General features: G+C 37.7%; 1 protein-coding gene across 1 annotated transcript in view; it reads left to right on the top strand.

Moving 5' to 3' along the window:
• The window catches only part of LOC150085132 (branched-chain alpha-ketoacid dehydrogenase kinase-like), a 275,984-nt gene that overhangs the window by 226,033 nt on the left and 26,146 nt on the right, over positions 1–23,805 (top strand). The window contains exon 10 of the mRNA XM_090373887.1: positions 12,544–12,636. Coding sequence (XP_090230013.1) covers positions 12,544–12,636 — 93 coding nt within the window. The remainder of the gene's footprint in view (positions 1–12,543; positions 12,637–23,805) is intronic.

Raw genomic sequence — 23,805 nt, 5'->3', positions numbered from 1 at the left:
GCTAAGGGTTTGCTTACTTCCTTTGCTGCCTCCTTTAATATAACTGGATAGATCCCATCCACCCCGGGTGCCTTTCTTGTGTTTATCTTCAACAGTTTCTCCTCCACTTTACTCCCAGTTATTTCAAGATTCTGTAGCTTACTGCTAGAGTTGAATACACCTCTGGCATTCCCCTTGCTGAATAACTCCTCATGTGTGAATGTCGATGCAAAATATTCATTTAGTTTGTTAGCTACCTGAGCAGGATCATCAACAGTTGACCCATCAATATCAAGTGGACCAATCTGATTCATCCCCTTCCTTCTGAGAGAGAGAATATCTGAGAGAATGTCTGTGACAACCTCAAGGATGGGGGTAGGGAAGCAGCGGCATCTGCCAATCACTGCTTTGTTCCTGTCCGTTTGTCGAAATATGGGCATCACAAATTGTCAATCACTGTTTTGCTTGCTGCCATATTGGAAGGTGTACACCGTTATGGAGTTTTACCGTGTTAAGTGTTTGTCCTTGAGAATGCCTTGCATTACAAATGCAAGGTAAATAATTACATAGGTCATTTCCTGATTAGATATTGACCAGTGCATTTCGACAGGTGTCTTTTATGTAGAAAAGATTTGATTTACTCCATGTACCTCCACATTTTACTTAGAAAAGGGGGCGTAGGGGTCGGCGAGCAGGAGGCGAAGCTCCCTACTTTTTTTTATTAAAAAAAGTTATAGAAACAAACATTCACCTAAAATAAAAAATGGTTCTGCTTGCTTTCCTAGTGTTAACTGAAAATGACTATAGCCATTTGCTTTATTTAACAGATGATTAATCTTATTTTTTAAATTTGAACCTAATCCACTGTGGAATTTATTGTAAAATTTAAAAAAATATATTAGAAATCATTGGTAAATTTAAAGAATTTTCAGTTAACACTAAGGATGCAGCTGAAAAATAATCTGCAAAACATCTGTGCAGGCGATACGTTTTAGTCTGTAACATTTTAATAGAAATAACTAGATTTTGCAGTAAACACAGGAGTAAATGGTTGTAATAGGAGCATCTTTCATAATAGAAGGAGATTGGATTAACACGCTACTCACCTCCTGCAGGCTAGCATCCATCTTGATTGATTGGAGTGTTTAGTTTCATGAATATCGTGTTTTATTTTCCCACCTTTATCTATACAAAAATAACAAGTTAGTGCATTTGCATCATTTCTGTACATAGCCAACTATATAAGTAGTTATAAATTTGCATCATTAAGTATATCTCATATTGTGAATACCTTCACGAGTTGCCATGATATTGCACTACCTCGAATAAGTAACGCTTCGCCATAGGAGAAGACTGTTGTTACTTATTATCAGCAGATACCATTGCCCATATGCCACCGTTTCGGAGATTATCGGCTCCTCATCAGTGGTGGGCAGGTACCCTGGTGTTGCGTTGCAATGATGACAACCCAGTTGCAAAGTTAAATCCACAATATGAGAGATTCCTGATGGTGTGGAGTAATTTAGATTACAGTATAGTTTAGGGCTCAAGGCTCAGGTTACTTAAATAGTTGAACTAATGTACGAGTTAGTGCATTTGCATCATTTCTGCATATAGCCAACTACATAAGTAGTTATAAATTGGCATCATTAAGTATATCTCATATTGTGAATACCTTCACAACGAGTTGCCATGATATTGCACTACCTCGAATAAGTAATGCTTCACCATAGGAGAAGACTATTGTTACTTACTCTCAGCGGATATCATCACCCATTCCGCACTGTTTTGGAGCTTATTGGCTCCTCATCAGTGGGTGGGCAGGTACTATTCTCATATTCACAATATGAGATGTACTTAATGATGCCAATTTATAACTACTTATGTAGTTGGCTAAGTACAGAAATTATACAAATGCACTAACTTGTACATTAGTTAAACTGTTTACGTAATCTGAGGCTTTAGCCCTAAACTGTACCGTAATCTAAATTACTTCACACTCTCAGGCATCTGTCATATAGTGGATTTATACACGCAACTGGGTTGTCATCACTACAACACCAGGTTACCTGCCCACCCATTGATGAGGAGCCAATAAGCTCCGAAACGGTGCCGTATTGATGATGGTATCCACTAAGAATAAGTAACAATAGTCTTCTCCTGTGGTGAAGTGTTACTTATTCGAGTTAGTGCAGTATCATGGCAACTCATTGTAAAGGTATTCACAATATGAGATATACTTAATGATGCCAATTTATAAATACTTATGTAGTTGGCTATGTCCAGAAATGATGCAAATGCACTAACTTGTACAGCTCGTATGTATAGCTTAGCTTAATTTTCAGCACTCACCTCATAGTAATCTGCTTAGCTGGTGGAGGGTTTTATCACATACATAGTGGTTATAGGATTCTAATACTTTACGGGGATTATGGGTTTTAAAATTAAGTTATGGGCTGTAGAAAAATTTTTAAGAAAGGAAAGTGCACCTTCCATGGTTGCCTAATTAAATTAAGAGAAAAAAAGGGAAATATATAAGCTAATAATCGCGCACGAGCGACTTTCGAGTTTCCTCGTCTTCAGTTAGCTATAGTGGAGGGGGGAAGAGAGCGCGCTTGTTTTATATATGGGTTGGGTTCCCGAAATGCATTTCAGTGCACGTGGAAACTTGATACGTGCCAAATTCCAAATGGGGGAGAAATTGGTGGGAATCTTTTTGTTTAACACGTTGAGTGATGTATGGCGCTTAAACCATTCAATAACGAGGGCTTCGTTTTCAAGGATTTTGTAGCTAGAATTTAATTTAATTACTGTGATGGCTGAATCGATGAGTGGGTTGTGATTTTTGAGATTGGACGTGTTGTGTTAGTTCTGTACTTGCTGAGTTAGTTTTGAAGCTATTAAAGTGGTAGTATGCACGCGTGTTCGCGATTTTTGATGTCCCGAATTTTGCTGTTGTACTACCTATGTAACATGCTTGGCAATCTGATTGGCATCTGATCAAATATATAATGTTGTTGTAATCTTGTGTCTCGTACTCGTGTGTTGTCTTATATGAATTGAATTTGGAACTTAATTTGTTATACGATGTGAATATTAATTTTATATCTGTATTTTTAAAAATCTGTTGAAGTCTTCTAGCGTATTGTTGATGATATGGGAGCGCGATAAGGGGTTTTTGTGTCTTATTCTTGTTCACGTGGTTAATAATTTTGTTTGGGTTATTAGTGTTATTATGAACTTTGGTGATGGTTTCTTTTATTAGTTGTGGTGGGTATTTTCTGTCGATGAATTTTTTTGGTGAGGTATTGTAATTCTATAGATAGGTCTGTTTGTGTGTGGCTATATTTTACAGCGTTGTATATCTGGTTGTATATAACTGCTTTTTTGATGTACAGAGGGTGGTGTGAGTGGTAATGTAAGAATTTACCTGTATGTGTGTTTTTTCTGTATATTTTGGTGCCTAAAGATGTGTTTATTTTGTATACAGTGAGGTTTAGAAAATTAATTTTATTATCGTTTTCTACTTCGAGGGTGAATTTGAGTCTTTCATGTGTTGTGTTAAAGGTGTTCAGTAAAGTATCGATGGTGGTTCTGTTGCCTATTAAGAGGACGTCATCTGCATACCTCATGTATAGTTTAATTCCTGGGGGAAAGGGTTGGAGAATTTTTTCTTCGATAGATGCGAGGTAGATCTCGGATAAAGGGGCAGAGATACCGAGGCCCATGGGAAGGCCGAAAATTTGTTCGTAGACGTTATTTTGGAATTTAAATTGTTTGGCGTCAAGTAACAGTGATGTGAGTTCTAAAATATCATTAATGTTTAAGTCAAATACATCATTAATACGTCAAAATATCATTAATGTTTAGATCAAATACATACCCTTAAATTCAAACTTAAAAGAGAACTAACCCCCACGACTTGGTACGATTACGTACAACAGAACAACACACAAATTCAAGCAACTTTAAATCAGATTACCCAAAAGCACTCCAAGAAATGGGATACACTCACTAGGAGACACAAAAAACTCCCCACAAACTCAGTTGTTAACATCTCCACACAAACATTTTCCCCGAACGAACTTGCCAGTGTAGAATACGGATTCAATTTCGCCATTAACAGCAACAACTACCCAGTTAAAGACGCCATGATAGAAATACAAACCAAACTTGATAACCACCCAGATAAATATCGAATCATACATGAAACTAACGCTGTTTTTAACTCCCAATTAACCAGTAAACCTAACATTCCCCAACAACAATTAATCCACATGAGACTTCATAAAAACCCCAAACATTATAATACAAAAGGCAGACAAAGGGGACACCATCGCAATCATGGACAAAAGCACATATACAAAGAAAATGTTACACATCTTATCAGATTCAACAACATACAGAACTTGCAACACGTTTAATATTAACAAGCTTAAAAATAAACTTGATGGGATCCTAAGAAGACTCAGAGCCAACAAACAAATTAATTTACATACCCTCCAGCAAATAGGCATATGCAATAACATTCTCTCACACATATTTGGAATAGTCAAACTCCATAAACAAGATTACCCTTTAAGGCCCATCGTTTCTTATAAACAGTCCGCCTATGCTAACCTATCCATATTCCTGGTCAAAATCATTTCACCTTTAATGAGATTTTCTCGGTTCAGGGTCCACAACACTAAACAAGCACACGAATACATAACTTCCATAACCATATCTGAAAACGATATTCTCGTGTCCTTCGATGTCGTCTCCCTATACACAAACATACACATCGAATCCATGCTACTGGCCCTTAAAGATCTATTAATCAAAGACGACACATTAACAAAACGTACCGACTTAAACATAAATGATATTTTAGAACTCACATCACTGTTACTTGACGCCAAACAATTTAAATTCCAAAATAACGTCTACGAACAAATTTTCGGCCTTCCCATGGGCCTCGGTATCTCTACCCCTTTATCCGAGATCTACCTCGCATCTATCGAAGAAAAAATTCTCCAACCCTTTCCCCCAGGAATTAAACTATACATGAGGTATGCAGATGACGTCCTCTTAATAGGCAACAGAACCACCATCGATACTTTACTGAACACCTTTAACACAACACATGAAAGACTCAAATTCACCCTCGAAGTAGAAAACGATAATAAAATTAATTTTCTAAACCTCACTGTATACAAAATAAACACATCTTTAGGCACCAAAATATACAGAAAAAACACACATACAGGTAAATTCTTACATTACCACTCACACCACCCTCTGTACATCAAAAAAGCAGTTATATACAACCAGATATACAACGCTGTAAAATATAGCCACACACAAACAGACCTATCTATAGAATTACAATACCTCACCAAAAAATTCATCGACAGAAAATACCCACCACAACTAATAAAAGAAACCATCACCAAAGTTCATAATAACACTAATAACCCAAACAAAATTATTAACCACGTGAACAAGAATAAGACACAAAAACCCCTTATCGCGCTCCCATATCATCAACAATACGCTAGAAGACTTCAACAGATTTTTAAAAATACAGATATAAAATTAATATTCACATCGTATAACAAATTAAGTTCCAAATTCAATTCATACAAGACAACACACGAGTACGAGACACAAGATTACAACAACATTATATATTTGATCAGATGCCAATCAGATTGCCAAGCATGTTACATAGGTAGTACAACAGCAAAATTCGGGACATCAAAAATCGCGAACACGCGTGCATACTACCACTTTAATAGCTTCAAAACTAACTCAGCAAGTACAGAACTAACACAACACGTCCAATCTCAAAATCACAACCCACTCATCGATTCAGCCATCACAGTAATTAAATTAAATTCTAGCTACAAAATCCTTGAAAACGAAGCCCTCGTTATTGAATGGTTTAAGCGCCATACATCACTCAACGTGTTAAACAAAAAGATTCCCGCCAATTTCTCCCCATTTGGAATTTAGCACATATCAAGTTTCCACGTGCACTGAAATGCATTTCGGGAACCCAACCCGTATATAAGACAAGCGCGCTCTCTTCCCCCCTCCACTATAGCTAACTGAAGACGAGGAAATTTGAAAGTCGCTTGTGCGCGATTATTAGCTTATATATTTCCCTTTTTTTCTCTTAATTTAATTTAATTAGGCAACCATGGAAGGTGCACTTTCCTTTCTTAAAAATTTTTCTACAGCCCATAACTTAATTTTAAAACCCATAATCCCTTAAAAGTATTAGAATCCTATAACCACTATGTATGTGATAAAACCCTCCACCAGCTAAGCGGATTACTATGAGGTGAGTGCTGAAAATTAAGCTAAGCTATACATACGATCTAGTTATTACATTACAGCACATAAGGACTCCTTAAAATATCAAGAGCTAACTTGTACATTAGTTAAAACTATTTACGTAACCTGAAACTTTTGTCCTAAACTATACTATACAAAAATAATGCTGCCAACAAGCCATTGGCGATCCGAACTGAGTACTCTAACCTGGTTCCCTTTAAAACCCCATCCCCAGGCAGGGAGAGGAAATGGATCTCTGTCTCCTCTCCTCCCTGCCAACCCCCCATACTTCGCCTGCTGGGGCTCGTCTCCACTGACCTCTTTGGGGATGCCTACTCTATCATCCCTATTCTTCTATCTGTTTTCTCCCCAGTCTTCAGTCTCCCCCCTTCTCACTAAATCGACCAAGGTACACCCTTAACAATGCCTCCAAATTCTAATCAACCCCCAAATTCCACCAGTTTCGTCTAAATCTCTAAGACAACAAACAAACAAACACTATTAGGTTTTATCTAGCATATAGCCTCACGTCTAAATTTAATAACATCAAAATTTTGTCCGACCTATTAGGCCTTTAACATCTCTTTAGCATTCAACCCCAACCAGCAATTTCCAAACAGCAATCCCATTAAGCACTAATGTCAAATGCGTAATTTTTTTTTTTTTTTTTTTTTTTCTTTACGGTCCTAGCCACTGAAATCCCAGGAAACTAGGTGGCAGGACCTGCCAGAGCAATTTGTTGTGATACTGGATACACCTGGCTAGCCTCCACGTGGCAGGGTATGGGAAATGTCAGGCTCTACTAGGGGCCATGCGGCCAATAAGCCGGTCAAACAATGGGCACAACATATCACACTGCACAGACACGGCCCACACACTTTCAAGTCTCTGGCTTCAGTGTACTGTCCTCAACGTGGAGTTGGGAGAAATCCCAGGTGCTGTTTGACACGAACATACCTTATACAATAATAATAACAAAGCTTGGGAAACTATGCTTATGTACTCTCGGAGTGAAAATGTATTATTCATGGATTAGTACATGTAATTCAACACACCATAATTATGTTGGCTTCTATCACACAATATATATATTTTTTTATGTAAACCCCAAACATGAGGTATAAGAACTTATAGTACTTAGTACCGTGCTTGGGTTGGGGGTTGAGAAGACGAAAGAAGATATTTGTTGACATTGGACTTGAACTTCTGTAGACTGTAATTTTCGGGAAATACGTATAAAGGAAGGTTGTTCCAGAAAACGGCATTTGAATGAATAAACGAGGAAGATGAAAAGTTGGTTCTGTGAGTTTGAAGTTGGAAAGTAAATGGATGTTGGCTGGTGGCTGCACTGTTTTGAAAGAGAGAGAGAGAGTGGGAATTATAGAAGCCAATACAGAAGAACAGTTCCCGTGGAAATATCTGTAAAAGAGGCATGCAGCAGAAACAGTATGTCTATGAGACAGTGAGTGGAGAGACTCTGTTAGAGATGAATCATTAATTAACCTAACTGCCCTCTTCTGAACAGAATCAAGAAGCTTGAGAGAGGTTTTGGGAGCACCACCCAGATGTGGGAACAATATTCCATGGTAGGGCGGATTTGCGATTTGTAAAGAGTGAACAGCTGTTTGGAAGAAAAGTAACACCAAGAGCAAAAGAGAAAACCAAGTTCTTTAGATGCAGAGGAAGCAATATTTGTAATGTGCTTGTGCCAAGAGAGATTAGAAGTCAGTGTAATTCCCAAAAGAGATATATCATTTTGCCTAGAAATATCGGAGTGTCTCCAAAGATAAGCATATGAGCAGAAGAGTCGTTTTTGCGAGATATAAGAAAAGACTGAGTTTTAGAAGGATTGAAATCAACTGAGTTGTCTTTGCCTCACTGGAGAATTACCTGGAGATCAGCATTTAAGGAATTGGTAGCAGATTTTTGAGAAGTTGAAACTGATTGGGCCGGACAAGGTTTCTCAAAATGGAAAGTGGAATGCAGTGTGCTATCATTGGCAAAACTGTGGATAGGATTTCCAGTCAATGGAAGAAGGTCATTAATATATAAGAGGAAAAGAGTGGGGAAAAGAACTGAACCTTGGGGGACACCAGCATTAATGGAGAAGTTAGAAGACAGAGAGCCATCTACCATCAGACCCCAATTCACAAAGGGGGATCAAAGGCTGACACAAGTAATTATAGACCTGTGAGTTTAACTTCTGTTCCCGGAAAATTAATGGAGGCACTGGTGAAAGAAGCACTGCAGGATCATCTAGACAAGACTTCAGTTATAGCTCGGACACAGCATGGTTTTGTTAAGGGGAAGTCTTGCCTGACCAATTTGATTGGATACTATGATGCAGTCACAAAAGAACTGGATGCAGGGAATAACTTTGATATTATATACTTGGATCTTAGAAAGGCTTTTGATACTGTTGCACATGGAAGACTGCTGCACAAATTGGAGCAGTGTGGCATTGGAGGCAAGTTGCTGCTATGGATAAAGGGGTGGTTGAGGGGGAGAAGACAGAGAGTGGTAATCAATGGACACTGCTCATCGTGGACTAATGTTATTAGTGGAGTCCCTCAGGGTTCAGTATTGGGGCCTTTATTGTTTTCTGTATTTATAAATGATATTGATGATGGTATATCAGGCTTAATGTCCAAGTTTGCAGACGATACGAAGGTTGGCAGGGTTGTCAAGGACACTACTGACACTATGCTGCTGCAACAGGATTTGGAAAGGTTGAGCAGATGGGCTTCGAGGTGGCAAATGAAGTTTAACAGTGACAAATGTAAAGTACTACATATGGGAAACAGCAACCCCAGAGCAACGTATCAACTCTGTGGTACTACACTGACAGTGGTAGAGAATGAAAGGGACCTGGGGGTGGTGGTGCAGGCAGATATGAAGTTCTCTGAGCAGTGCAGACGAGCTGCAAGAGTAGCTCATGGTGTATTGTCAATGATATATAGGAATTTTTCTAGCAGGGATAAGGAGGTGATTATTCCCTTGTATAAGGCAATGGTCAGGCCACACCTAGAGTACTGTATACAGGTCTGGAGGCCTCATTTCAGGAAGGATGTAGAGCTGCTGGAACGAGTACAGAGAAGGGCAACTAGATTGGTGAATGGGACAAAGGGGTTCTCTTACGAAGAAAGGCTTAAGTTTTGCAAATTACAGCGGGGTGATCTGATAGAGGTGTACAAAGCCTTGAATGGTTTGAGCATGCTCAATGCTGATGGGATTCTTCCTCTAGCTCAGAAAAATCACCTGAGAGGGCATAAATTCAAATTGAGGAAAGACAGATGTAGGATAGATGTGCGGAAATTTGCCTTTAGCCAGCGGGTGGTTGGTGGGTGGAACAGACTTCCATCCCTTGTCGTGGAAGTTGATAGCCTAAATAAGTTTAAGGCTCAGCTGGACAGGTATTTCGAACGAACAGAGGGGTGGAGTGGAAGTGGTTATTTTTATTTATTTATGTTACTTTTTTTTTTTTTTTTTTTTTTTTTTTTTTGGCTGATGCTGCATAAGCTTGCTTTCTTGCATCAAATGCCTCTACTAATGCTAATGCTAATCACCCTCAGTGAGCAATCAGAGAGAAAACTGGATAACCAATTACAAAAAACAGTTGGCAAACCATAAAATGGGAGCTTGTTTAGAAGACCTTTATGCCAAACACGATTGAAAGCCTTTGAGATGTCAAGAGCAACTGCTTGTGTTTCACTGACCTTTTCCATTGAATTAGTCCATAAATGGATAACATAAGGCAGAATATCACCAATGGATCGACACTGACGGAATCCTTGTCGTTTATCTGATCAATGAACTGGCGATTGTTGATCAGACGGAAGGTTTCTAGGTAGTTTGAGTTGGCGGTTAATTGATTTCTTCATTACTTTGAGTAGAAGTAATTACAATGGGACAATAATTGGATGGGAAGGATTTTTCACCCTTTTTAGGAACTGGCTGTATATGAGCAAATTTCCAAGTGCCGACCGGGCTAGCCGGGTGGGTAAATTGCCTGCCTGGCAACCCAAAGGTCGCGGGTTCGATTCCCGCCTCGGGCTTGGATCAAAGTACTGCAAAAACCTTGGGAGGTGCATTATGGCCACAGAAGCCTATGCACCAACAACTACCAAAAAAAAAAAAAAAAAAGAGCAAATTTCCAAGCAGAAGGAAAAACACCTCTGGAATAAGAAATTGAAAAAAAAAAAAAAAGGCAGCAAAGAACAGGAGTAAGTTCAGGAGCACAGGTTTTGAGAACAAGTGGAGAAATACCATTGGGACCTGGAGATTTCTTAGCATCAAGATTCGTCAAAATCCTTCTGACATTCTTTTGACGGAAGACCACAGGAGGCATTGAATGGAGCGTGTTGGGAATGGTGGGAGGTGTTTTACCAAGATCATTAATACATGAATTGGAAAAAAATGGGATGCTAGCAGGTCAGCGTTATCCTTGGTTGAAGTGACAACGGAACCATCTGGTTTGGACAGAGGTGGGAGCAGAGATGGGCAAAAGTTACAGCCAATAGCTTTGACAAGAGACGAGAATGCTCGGCTACCATTAGGGCAAGAAGCAAGTTTTCTACTCTTAACCTGTTCAGACTCTAGCTTGGACTGATTAATAATTGCTTTACAATTGTTGCGAGCTTTGGTGTAGGCAGAAAAGAAACTGAAGAAATAGAAACAAGCCAATTACGATATGCAACATTCTTCTCTTGAACAGCTATGAATCCTCTCTTGAACAGCTTGAATATGTTATTCTTTGAGAAAAGAGTTGCAAGAAATTTTTAAAAAATTAAAATTATGACACCTGACACGTGCTGGTGTTTAATTACTCTGCAAAAGTTACAAAAAATTCATGAACTATTGCAGTAAAAGTTTAACTATATTTAGTAAGCTAGAAAAATTTTCAGATTTTTCAGCATTAATTAAAGATAACGCACGATCATTATTTTTGAAAATCACCTGTCAGGTTAAGAAGCAGCAGCTTGTGAAAATCAGAAAAGGGTTAGAAAACACTCTAATTGATGTTATATGCATACATGCAAAGCATTGATTAATAAATTTTAAAAACTCTTTTATTCTTTGGGATGCCACATTAAATTATATTAATGTGGCATTTACTATTAAAATATTAACCTACTTAATTGGTCATTGTGAAAATATTAAAGCTTTAATATTTTAACAGAAAGCATTTAGTGAAACTAATTTCACTGCTTTCTGTTCATGTTAAACAAGTCTGTTTATAAGAGGAATTTAGCATTAAACTGATAAAACATCTCACTTAACAGAGGATTATGGTTAATAGAGGACAGTTTAAAACAAGTTTTGCTATATATATCGTTATTTATTTAAATGTTTTGCTGACATTACAAAGCAAATTTGTGTTAGTAGTCCATTTGTGTTAATGAAACAAATATTAAAAGAACTTTCCATGTGAGAAATATCATGTGTGACCAGTCCATTCTCATGAATGTGTAAAATTAGATGAAACACACTAGCTCACCTTGCTTTATATTTTTGTATCTTGATTTCATTTTCAGACATAGTTTGTTTCCTTTAGCTAGATATAAGATTATATATATATATATATATATATATATATATATATATATATATATATACTATCATTGAATTATATTAACTTAAGTTAAATTATAATAAAGTGAATAAATAAATAATTAAGCATTCATTAGAGGCAGCGACTTGCAATTCCTCCATATGAAGCTGAAATACAGTTTTTGCCATACTACTGGCTTATGTTTTATTTTATTTAATTTAAAATATTGGATATATATATATATATATATATATATATATATTCTAATTTATATGGTTATATTTCAACCATCACTTAGAGGAATATGCTTTTTGGTGCCTCTGATGTATGCTGTACTCTCCTTTTTATTTTTTATGAAATGTTCCGTTTTCCAACTATTTCAACATTATTTAAATATATGTATAATTATATATATATATATAATTAAAATATAATTATATAATAAAATAATATATAATTATATAATAAAAAAATGGAGAGGTAAATAAAATTCAACAAATTGAGATTTTTTTTTATTTGAACTTTTTTTTTTTTGTGTGCATATGTGTGTGCATATATATATATATGCACACACACACACACACACACACACACACACACACACACACACACACACACACACACACACACACACACACACATTTGAAATAAGTATTCAAATATAATTTTGTTTTCATTATTTATTTCACCAGAGCAACAGTTGAAAGTCTTATTGATTCACCTGAGTCAAGTCTTCCTGCAGTTACTATAACTATAGCTAATAATGATGTGGACTTCATTATCAGGTAAATAAAATTCAACAAATTGAGATTTTTTTTATTTGAATTTTTTTTTTTTTTTGAACCTTTCATTCTTACTCATAATTTACTGCTGATTTATTATTTTCATTAAAATTGCATCTTTTGTGAGTGAAAAATCTCTGATTTAAACATTTCAGTTTTTCTGAAAATCATTTTATATTTTGATTGTATTTTTCACTTTTCATTATTTTAATTATTTGTCACACTGGCATAGAGACTATTTTAACACAAACTTTACTTTTATTCCATAAATACTGACTGGTTATTCAATTTGGCATTGTAATATAAATAATCTTGGATTAAAATGTTTTATAATTGGAGATTTTAAGTTTCAGATAATGTTTGGAACTTGAGGATTGGCCACCTGCCCAGTAGCTGAACATTTCTGGATTCATTGAATAACTGTTTTCCACACCAGCATGTGAAAGAGGCAACAAGACACAGCAATACTTGTGATCTGATTATCAACAGTCTCTCTTTGTGCATTAAAAATCTCCAGATAAAGGAACTATTGCCAGTGATCATAGTATATTGATATGAGATTTAGTTAAAGGTATAACATGCTGTCAAGAGTAAAAGGGAAGCAATTTTCTTTTTCTAAAGGGGACTACAATGGTCTTAGTTTTCAATTATTTTCAGTGAGACCAAACTAAAGGAAAAAAAAAATGGAGAACAAAAAGACTTAGGGGTAATTGTATAGTCTGCACAAAGTTCTCTGTGCATGCCGTTACAACAGCTTATGTATGGTTCTGTCAATGATATACAGGAATTTTGCCAGGGACAATGAGGTGATTATTTCATATTATAAGGCAATGGTTTTGCTACATCTTGAATACTGTATACAGGTTTGGAAACTTCATTTTAGTATGTGGCTCCACTGGAATGAGTGCAGAGAAGAGCAGCAAGATTAGCCAAGGACATAAAAGGATACTCTTACCAAGAAAGATCAGTTCTGCAAATTGAAGCACCTGGAAACTAGGTGCCTGTGAGAACAGCTGATAGAATTGTTTAAGGCTTTAAATGTATTGAGTAAATTAAATATTGTGATATCTCTCCAATGACACACAAAGGACAAATTTAAAAAAGGTTGGTTGTAAGATAGATAAACAAAAATTTGTTTTCAGATAGTACATAAGTGCATTCTTTTCATTGCCTTGCTATTTTCATTATTGAAGACCATTGTATTCAGCTAGTCTAGAAGTTTTTTTTTAAAATTTTCTTCTTGTAATAGTAGTAATGAAAGCACGTGATGCAAGAAAGCAAGCATATGAGCTTATGTAGCATCAGCCAAAAAAAAAACAATTTCAAACATCCATTCCATCTAAAAGTTTGACCAGTTCCTCCTTGAATTTATTTAAGCTATCAGCTTCCACAATGACAGGTGGAAGTTTATTCCAGCAATTAACCACTTGCTGGCTAAAGGCAAATTTCTGCACATCTATCCTACAACTTCCCACTACAACTGTCTTTCTTCAATTTGAATTTATGCCCCCTCAGGTTCATAATCTGAGCAATCAAAAGAATCCCATCAGAATTCAGTGTGCTCAACCCATTAAAGGCCTTATACACCTCAATCAGGTCATCTCGCAGGTGCCTAGTCTCCAGATGCTACAATTTGCAGAACTTAAGCCTTTCTTCGTAACCGCACCCCTTTGTTCCTCTCACCAATCTTGTTGCCCTTCTCTGTACTCAATCTAGCAACTCTACATCCTTCCTAAAATGAGACCTGCAGACCTGTAAACAGTACTCAAGGCAATGGCCTGACCATTGCCTTATACAAAGGGATAATCACCTTCCTAAATTTTGTATATCATTAACCTTCCTGTTAATGATATACAAAATTCTTGTATATCATTAACAATACACCATGACCTGCTCTGGTAATCTGTTTGCATTGCTCAGAAAACTCATATCTGACTGCACAATTACTCCCAGGCCTTTTCCATTTTCTATCACCCCAAGTGTAGTACCACACAGTTGGTATGTTTCTCTGGAGTTACTTCTACCCATATCCAGTATGTTGCATTTGTCAATGTTAAACTTTAGATACCACTCCTCAGCCCATCTGCCCAAGTTATCTAGATCCTGTTTCAGTAGCACACTGTCATTACTGTCCTTAACAATCCTACCAACCTTTGTATCATCTTCAAACATCTACATTAAGCCTGATATACCTTCATCAATATCATTGACCAATATACAAAACAACAGTGGGCCCAAAACCAAACCCTGGGGGATTCCACTAATAACATTAGTCCATGAAGAGCAGCATCCATCGATTACTGCTCTGTCTTCTCCCACACAACCCTTTTATCCATTGTAGAAAACTTGCCCTTAATACCACACTGCTCCAATTTGTACAGTAGTCTTCCTTTGTAACAATATCATAATATCCAATAAAATTTGTCAGACAAGACTTTCCCTTAACAAACCCAAGCTGTGTCTAAATTATTACTGCAGTCTTGTCTAGATGATTATGCAATGCATCTTTAACCAGTGACTCCATTATTTTCCCCAGAACGGAAGTTAAACTAACTGGTCTGTAATTACTCGTGTCACCCTTAGTTCCCCCTTTGTGAATTGGTGATACATTTGCAAATCTCCACTCTGTGGGGACTTACCCTGAGTCCAAGGATACTCTCATAATGATGCCTGAGGGTTTTCTTACTTCCTTTGCTGCCTCCTTTTATATAACAGGATAGATCCCATCCACCCCAGGTGCCTTTCTTATGTTTAACTTCAACAATTTCTCCCCCACTTTGCTCTCAGTTATTATAGAATCATTAAACACCCTGTTACAGTTTGATAAACTTCTGGCATTTTCTTCCCTTAATAACTCCTCATGTGTGAATGTAATGCAACATTCAGGTCATGAGCTATTGAGCAGGATCATCAACGGTTGAACCATTGATAGAAGTGGTCCAATCTGATACATCCCCTTCCTACTAGAGTTTATATAATAAATAAGTCCTTGCTGTTTTTCTCAGCATCCTTTGCCAAAAATTTCTCGTAATCTGCCTTCGCCTGACTAACCTCCTTTGTGACTTGATTACACACTACCTTATATCTGTCATAGGCTTCTGTGTCACCTAATAATTTATATGCATCCCACGCTTTTTCTACTCTCTCAGGAGTCTCTTTAGTTCATCTGAATTCCATTTAGGCCTAAACCTTGAACAATATTTTTTAATCAGTATCAAAAGTCTAGTAGCTTCCTCAGTTAGTTCCTTGAATGCTTCCCACTTAGAATTTGCTGTTGGTGACATCATCATTTGGTCCCACTGTAACAAAATTTAAAAACTGCCTGAGACAACTATTAGGCATCTTTACAGAAGCAAAAACCCTTCCCTTTAACCTTGATGGTAATTATATCTTTAAGTAAATCCCACATCAGTACACTCTGATCACTGCCACTTGGTAGTTCCTTTATCTGCAAATTCTTTATACACGAATAATCACTGCTGATAACCAGATAAAGTGTATTACCCTCTCTCTCTGGTTGCCTCTCGAACATGCTGCTGCAGAATCATCTAATAAATCCACAAACGTTTTGCTAGTGTGCAAGTAACCAACCCAAAAGTTCCAATCAATATCTGGGAAGTTAAAATCAGATTGTGTTATAATGGGATCATTATAACACAATCTGATTTACTGGCCATCTATTTCTCTGTATGGTTGTTTGTTGTACTTATTACAGTCATTAGGCCTATAACAGGCAGTGTTAGGTGGGTCGGAAAACTGCTAGATTGGGAGGATACAAGGACTAATAGATTAACAGCAGCCACTGGCAGAGGAGAAAGTGATTCTTGCACTGCTTCTATTGGAATGAGCAGCAGCCTGGAAAATAAGATGCAGGATATTTCAGAGACCGCTGGGAATCATGGGGGTACAAGTAAACACATGGGTTGTGTTAGGGTGGCTAAGAGGAAGAACAGGTGCATGTATACTTGCGTGTACACCAATGCTAGGAGTTTAGTAAATAAATTTGATGAATTTGAGGTATTGCTCAAAACATCAAAGGCAGATATTGTTGGGATTTCAGAGACGTGGTGTCACACAGATATAAGGAATGCAGAACTGGAATTTGGGGAGTACAATGTCTACAGAAAGGATAGACAGGATAGGAAGGGAGGAGGGGTTATGCTATTAGTTAAGAAACACATAAAATCCAAGGAAGTGAAGCCAGTCGACATCGCTGGACAGTGCAGTGTCAAGTCAGTTTGGTGTGACATAAGCATTGGGAGATCAAAATTGAGAGTAGGAGTGTGCTATAGGCCTAATGACTCTGATGAGTATAATAAGAAACTGTACAGAGAAATAGAGTGGGCCAGTAAATCAGAGAGTCTTATAATGGGGGATTTTAATTTCCCAGATATTGACTGGAATTTGGGGGCTGGTCACTCACACACTAGCAAGGCTTTTGTGGATTTATTGGATGATTGTTTTCTACATCAGCATGTTCGAGAGGCAACTAGAGGGAGTAATACTCTTGATCTGATTATCAATAGTGATTCTTCATGCATTAAGATTCTGCAGATAAAGGAACCACTACGTGGCAGTGACCACAGTGTGCTGAAGGGGGATTAACTCAAAGAGGAAACCACCATCAGGGGTAAAGGGAACGGTTTTTGCTTTCGTAAAGGTGACTACGGTGATCTGAGACAGTATTTAAATTTTGTATGATGGGACCAACTGATGATGTTACCAACAGCAAATTCAAGATGGGAAGCATTCAAAGAACTTAGCTTGGAAGCTACTAGGCTTTACATACCAACTAAGAAATATTGTTCAAGGTTTAGGCCTAAATGGATGTCAGATGAACTAATGAGGCATATGGCAGAGAAGAAAAATGCATGGGATACATACAAATTAACACATGACATAGAAGCATATGATAGATACAAGTTGATCTGTAACCAAGTTACAAAGGAGGTTAGGCAGGCGAAGGCAGATTACGAGAAATCCTTGGCAAGGTATGCGAAGAAAAACAGCAAAGAGTTCCTTACTTATGTAAACTCTATAAGGAAGGGGATGAATCAGATTGGTCCACTTGATATCGATGGGTCAACTGTTGATGATCCTGCTCAGGTAGCTAACAAACTAAATGAATATTTTGCATCAACATTCACACATGAGGAGTTATTCAGCGAGGGGAATGCCAGAGGTGTATTCAACTCTGGCAGTAAGCTAGAGAATCTTGTAATAACTGAGAGTAAAGTGGAGGAGAAATTGTTGAAGATAAACACAAGAAAGGCACCTGAGGTGGATGGGATATATCCAGTTATATTAAAGGAGGCAGCAAAGGAAGTAAGCAAACCCTTAGCCATAATTATGAGAGCTTCCTTGGACTCAGGGGAGGTACCCATGGACTGGAAATGTGCAAATGTGATGACCCCAATTCACAAAGCAGGATCAAAGGCTGACACAAGTAATTATAGACCTGTGAGTTTAACTTCTGTTCCCGGAAAATTAATGGAGGCACTGGTTAAAGAAGCACTGCAGGATCATCTAGACAAGACTTCAGCTATAGCTCGGACACAGCATGGTTTTGTTAAGGGGAAGCCTTGCCTGACCAATTTGATTGGATACTATGATGCAGTCACAAAAGAACTGGATGCAGGGAATAACTTTGATATTATATACTTGGATCTTAGAAAGGCTTTTGATACTGTTGCACATGGAAGACTGCTGCGCAAATTGGAGCGGTGTGGCATTGGAGGCAAATTGCTACTATGGATAAAGGGGTGGTTGAGGGGGAGAAGACAGAGAGTGGTAATCAATGGACACTGCTCATCGTGGACTAATGTTATTAGTGGAGTCCCTCAGGGTTCAGTATTGGGTCCTCTTATTGTTTTCTGTATTTATAAATGATATTGATGATGGTATATCAAGCTTAATATTGCATCTTTTGTGAGTGAAAAATCTCTGATTTAAATATTTCAGTTTTTCTGAAAATCATTTTATATTTTGATTGTATTTTTCACTTTTCATTATTTTAATTATTTGTCACACTGGCATAGAGACTATTTTAACACAAACTTTACTTTTATTCCATAAATACTGACTGGTTATTCAGTTTGGCATTGTAATATAAATAATCTTGGATTAATAGTGATTAAAATGTTTTATAATTGGAGATTTTAAGTTTCAGATAATGTTTGGAACTTGAGAATTGGCCACCTGACCAGTAGCTGAACATTTCTGGATTCATTGAATGACTGTTTTCCACACCAGCATGTGAAAAAGGCAACAAGACACAGCAATACTTGTGATCTGATTATCAGCAGTCTCTCCTTGTGCATTAAAAATCTCCAGATAAAGGAACTATTGCCAGTGATCATAGTATATTGATGTGAGATTTAGTTAAAGGTATAACGAAAGTTAAAGGTACAAAGGTTGGCAGGGTTGTCAAAGACACTACTGACACTATGTTGCTGCAACAGGTTCTGGAAAGGTTAAGCAGATGGGCTGAGAGGTGGCACATGAAGTTTAACATTGACAAATGTAAAGTACTACCTATGGGAAACAGCAACCCCAGAGCAACGTATCAATTCTGTGGTACTACACTGACAGTGGTAGAGAATGAAAGGGACGTGGGGGTGGTTGTGCAGGCAGATAGAAGTTCTCTGAGCAGTGCAGACGGGCTGCAAGAGTAGCTCATGGTGTATTGTCAATGATATATAGGAATTTTTCTAGCAGGGATAAGGAGGTGATTATTCCCTTATATAAGGCAATGGTCAGGCCACACCTAGAGTACTGTATACAGTCCTGGAGGCCTCATTTCAAGAAGGATGTAGAGCTGCTGGAACGAGTACAGAGAAGGGCCACAAGATTAGTGAATGGAACAAAGGGGTGCTCTTACGAAGAAAGGCTTAAGTTTTGCGAATTAAAGTGTCTGGAGACTAGGCACCAGCTAGGTGATCTGATAGAGGTGTACAAAGCCTTGAATGGTTTGAGCATGCTCAATGCTGATTGGATTCTTCCTCTTGCTCAGAATAATCACCTGAGAGGACATAAATTCAAAATGAGTAAAGACAGATGTAGGATAGATGTGCGGAAATTTGCCTTTAGCCAGCGGGTGGTTGGTTGGTGGAACAGACTTCCATCCCTTGTCGTGGAAGTTGTTAGCCTAAATAAGTTTAAGGCTCAGCTGGACAGGTATTTCGAACGAACAGAGGGGTGAAGTGGAAGTGGTTCTTTTTTATTTATTTATTTTACATTAATTTTTTTTGGCTTATGCTGCATAAGCTTGCTTTCTTGCATCAAATGCCTTGCTAATGCTAACACACTCATACTCTCATTTTTGCGTTCCCAGTGCTTATGTCAAACTGACTCGACATTGCACTGTTCGCCCGTGTCAACTGGATGCACTTCTTAGATTTTATGTTGTTCTTAATTAACAGCATAACCCTCCTCCCTTTCTATCTGTTCTGTACACATTGTACTCCTCAAATTCCAATTTTGCACTGCTTATATCTGTGTGACGCCATGCCTCTGATATCCCAACAATATCTGCCTTTGATGTCTTGACCAGTACTTCAAATTCGTCAAATTTATTCTCTATACTTCTAGCATTGGCGTACATGCAAGTGTACATGCACCTATTCTTATTAGTTAGCCTAACAGAGCCCATGTATTTATTTATTTCGTGGTAACTCCCACCAGTCCCTGAATCCCCCAGCACCCCACCCTCCTGGCTGCTGCAGTGCAAGGATCACTTTCACCTCTGCCTGCAGCTACTATTAACCTTTTAGTCTGTGAACCCCCCCCCCAAGCTAGCAATTTTCTGACCCACCTAAAGCTGCCTAGGGAAAAAAAAAAAAAAAAATCTATATATATATATATATATAAACTTTCTGTTTATACTCCGGCACGACAACCAGGTCAGTAGAGTTTACAATAAATCATCAATACAAATATTTATCGTATTTAGTATGTGCTTGAACTCCAGTTCACTCAAGGAACACGTGCTATGAACCCTCACCTCTGACCACTCAGCTAAATCGGTGATGATGCTATCATCACCGATCGGGCGCATAAGTTGTGCAACCGCAAGTAGATCGAGAGTTTGCGGATCTGTTCCACAGTGAACATTAATAGAGATAGAGAAATGCGGATCCATCCCCCCTTCGAGGCTACTATCCTCAGAAGGGATGAACGGTTTCATATGACCCACACCCAAGCCACTTCCGGTTCCATAACACAAGAGAACAGAACACGTGGGAATGAAACATGTGATGAGTACCATGAACCTGCTGGTATTTAAAGATTCACCACAGAACAAAGAAAAATACCGCTGAAGAAGGCGACAGGAACCTTCGAAAGCTATGATTTTATCGCTTTTAATTTAGTATATTTTAATGTATTTTATGGTTTTATTGTTCTTAACCCAATATATTTTAATGTATATTTTATATATTTTAGTTGTAAAGTCAAATATAATTTATTATAAATACATAGTTATCAAAATTCCAGTTTTTGTTGTGTTTTATTTTTACATAAGGTTGGTGGAAAACATTTAAAACTACAATAAGCAAGGAACTTCTTTAAAACAGAAGACTTTGAAAGAATTTTTTTTTAAAGCCTGATGCTGTAATCATGATGATGCATGTACAGTACAGTACAGCACAGTACATGTACTATATGTACAGTATAATACTATGTAATAGTATAATACTATGTATATATAATATGTACAGTATAATACTATGTAAGTAAATAAACGCAGGCTAATGTAAAAAAAGCCCACACGAGAAGCACGGAAAATTTTGGCAAAGTTTTGCCATGAAAGTACAGTATATTGTACTTTGCCGTACAGCACTTGTAGTGTTGTTTGCTCGGTAAACAGACTGTGGATGTTATCGATCTGTAGTAGAAGTCGAGAATAATATATGATATATAGGTGTGACAAACAATGTACTGATTGGTGCATGAACAGAACAGATGATAACATTGGTTTAGCATTGGTTGGCATTATTTCATGTATTAATGAATAAAGAATGGGGCATAATTAATTTCGGAATGAATGGCATATAGATAATATTATCAATGAATCTTTTAAAGTCGGAAGAAATTTGTGGGGAAAAATGAAATGTTGCTTCAACTTCCTTGATTTTTTGATGAAATCTAAATTAATAAGGCCGAAACTGTAACTGTTTTAAGTGCAATAATTATTTTAAATTGACTCGCAAACAGAGTCAAGTGGAAAGGTCTGACATTGTAAAATATGTCTGTGCACACGAGTCTTTAAAAATAAAAAAAACAAATTTACAAAATAAAAATACAGTAATAATAAAGAAATTATCATCTAGTCCACCCGTGATTCTATAGAAAAGAGGTCAAGTTACCCCCTCCACTTCAGGTGGGGTTCAAGCTCCATTTGGGATTCAATTTCTACTCCTGACTGATAACACCCACCATCTGTTTACCGAGTGAGCAACAATACAAATGCCGTCACGACAAACTAGTTCCACCGGTAAACCACTCCGAAATTTGCCGTACTTGTGTGTTCTTTCTTTACCTTCGCCATAAACACAATTACAATATGTGATACATGTAATTACATACATATATGTACATGTATTCTTTTTCTTACAAAATAAATACATATGTATGTACATGTACTTCCTTAACGGCAGGAATGAGGGAGATCCTAGAGGGGGGGAATGTTGTCGCAAGGTCAGTATACGAAAATTTTCCGTGTTAACCAATTTTTACCGTATCCAAGCTGTTCTTGGTCCACATTAGCTCAAATAATCGGGACTCTACTGTAGTTGATATCACCCATAACATATTATGCCTTGTGCATTTAGTCTTCAAATCAAAATGAATGAATTTGAGCTTTAACCCTGCTATTACATGGCTAGTTGAGACATGCCATCTCAAGATACGAGAGACAAAGAATTTTATTAGCATTAGCATTAGTAGAGGCATTTGATGCAAGAAAGCAAGCTTATGCAGCATCAGCCAAAAAAAAAAATAAATAAATAAAAAATAAAAAATAAAAAAAAACAGAAACCACTTCCACTTCACCCCTCTGTTCGTTCAAAATACCTGTCCAGCTCAGCCTTAAACTTATTTAGGCTATCAACTTCCACGACAAGGGATGGAAGTCTGTTCCACCAACCAACCACCCGCTGGCTAAAGGCAAATTTCCGCACTTCTATCCTACATCTGTCTTTCTTCAATTTGAATTTATGCCCTCTCAGGTGATTCTTCTGAGCGAGAGGAAGAATCCCATCAGCATTGAGCATGCTCAAACCATTCAAGGCTTTATACGATCAGATGCCGCCTAGTCTCCAGACACTGTAATTTGCAAAACTTAAGCCTTTCTTCATAAGAGCACCCCTTTGTTCCATTCACTAATCTTGTTGCCCTTCTCTGTACTCATTCCAGCAGCTCTACATCCTTCTTGAAATGAGGCCTCCAGACCTGTATACAGTACTCTAGGTGTGGCCTGACCATTGCCTTATACAAGGGAATAATCACCTCCTTATCCCTGCTAGAAAAATTCCTATATATCATTGACAATACACCATGAGCTACTCTTGCAGCCCGTCAGCACTGCTCAGAGAACTTCATATCTGCCTGCACAACCACCCCCAGGTCCCTTTCATTCTCTACCACTGTCAGTGTAGTACCACAGAGTTGATACGTTGCTCTGGGGTTGCTGTTTCCCATGTGTAGTACTTTACATTTGTCAATGTTAAACTTCATTTGCTACCTCTTAACCCATCTGCTCAACCTTTCCAGATCCTGTTGCAGCAGCATAGTGTCAGTAGTGTCCTTGACAACCCTGCCTAGCTTTGTATCGTCTGCAAACTTTGACATTAAGCTTGATATACCATCATCAATATCATTTATGAATACAGAAAACAATAATGGACCCAATACTGAGCCCTGAGCCCTGAGAGACTCCACTAATAACATTAGTCCACGAAGAGCAGTGTCCATTGATTAGCACTCTCTGTCTTCTCCCCCTCAGCCACCCCTTCATCCACAGCAGCAATTTGCCTCCAATGTCACACTGCTCCAATTTGTGCAGCAGTCTTCCATGTGCAACAGTATCAGAAGCCTTTCTAAGATCCAAGTATATAATATCAAAGTTATTCCCTGCATCCAGTTCCTTTGTGACTGCATCATAGTATCCAATCA

The sequence above is a fragment of the Mastigoproctus giganteus genome, chromosome 5, assembly GCF_048544385.1.
Source record: "Mastigoproctus giganteus isolate SK-2022 chromosome 5, ASM4854438v1, whole genome shotgun sequence".
NCBI classification, from domain to species: Eukaryota; Metazoa; Arthropoda; class Arachnida; order Uropygi; family Thelyphonidae; genus Mastigoproctus; species Mastigoproctus giganteus.
Note: the sequence above shows the minus strand (reverse complement) of the source record. Positions and strands in the feature narration are given on the sequence as shown.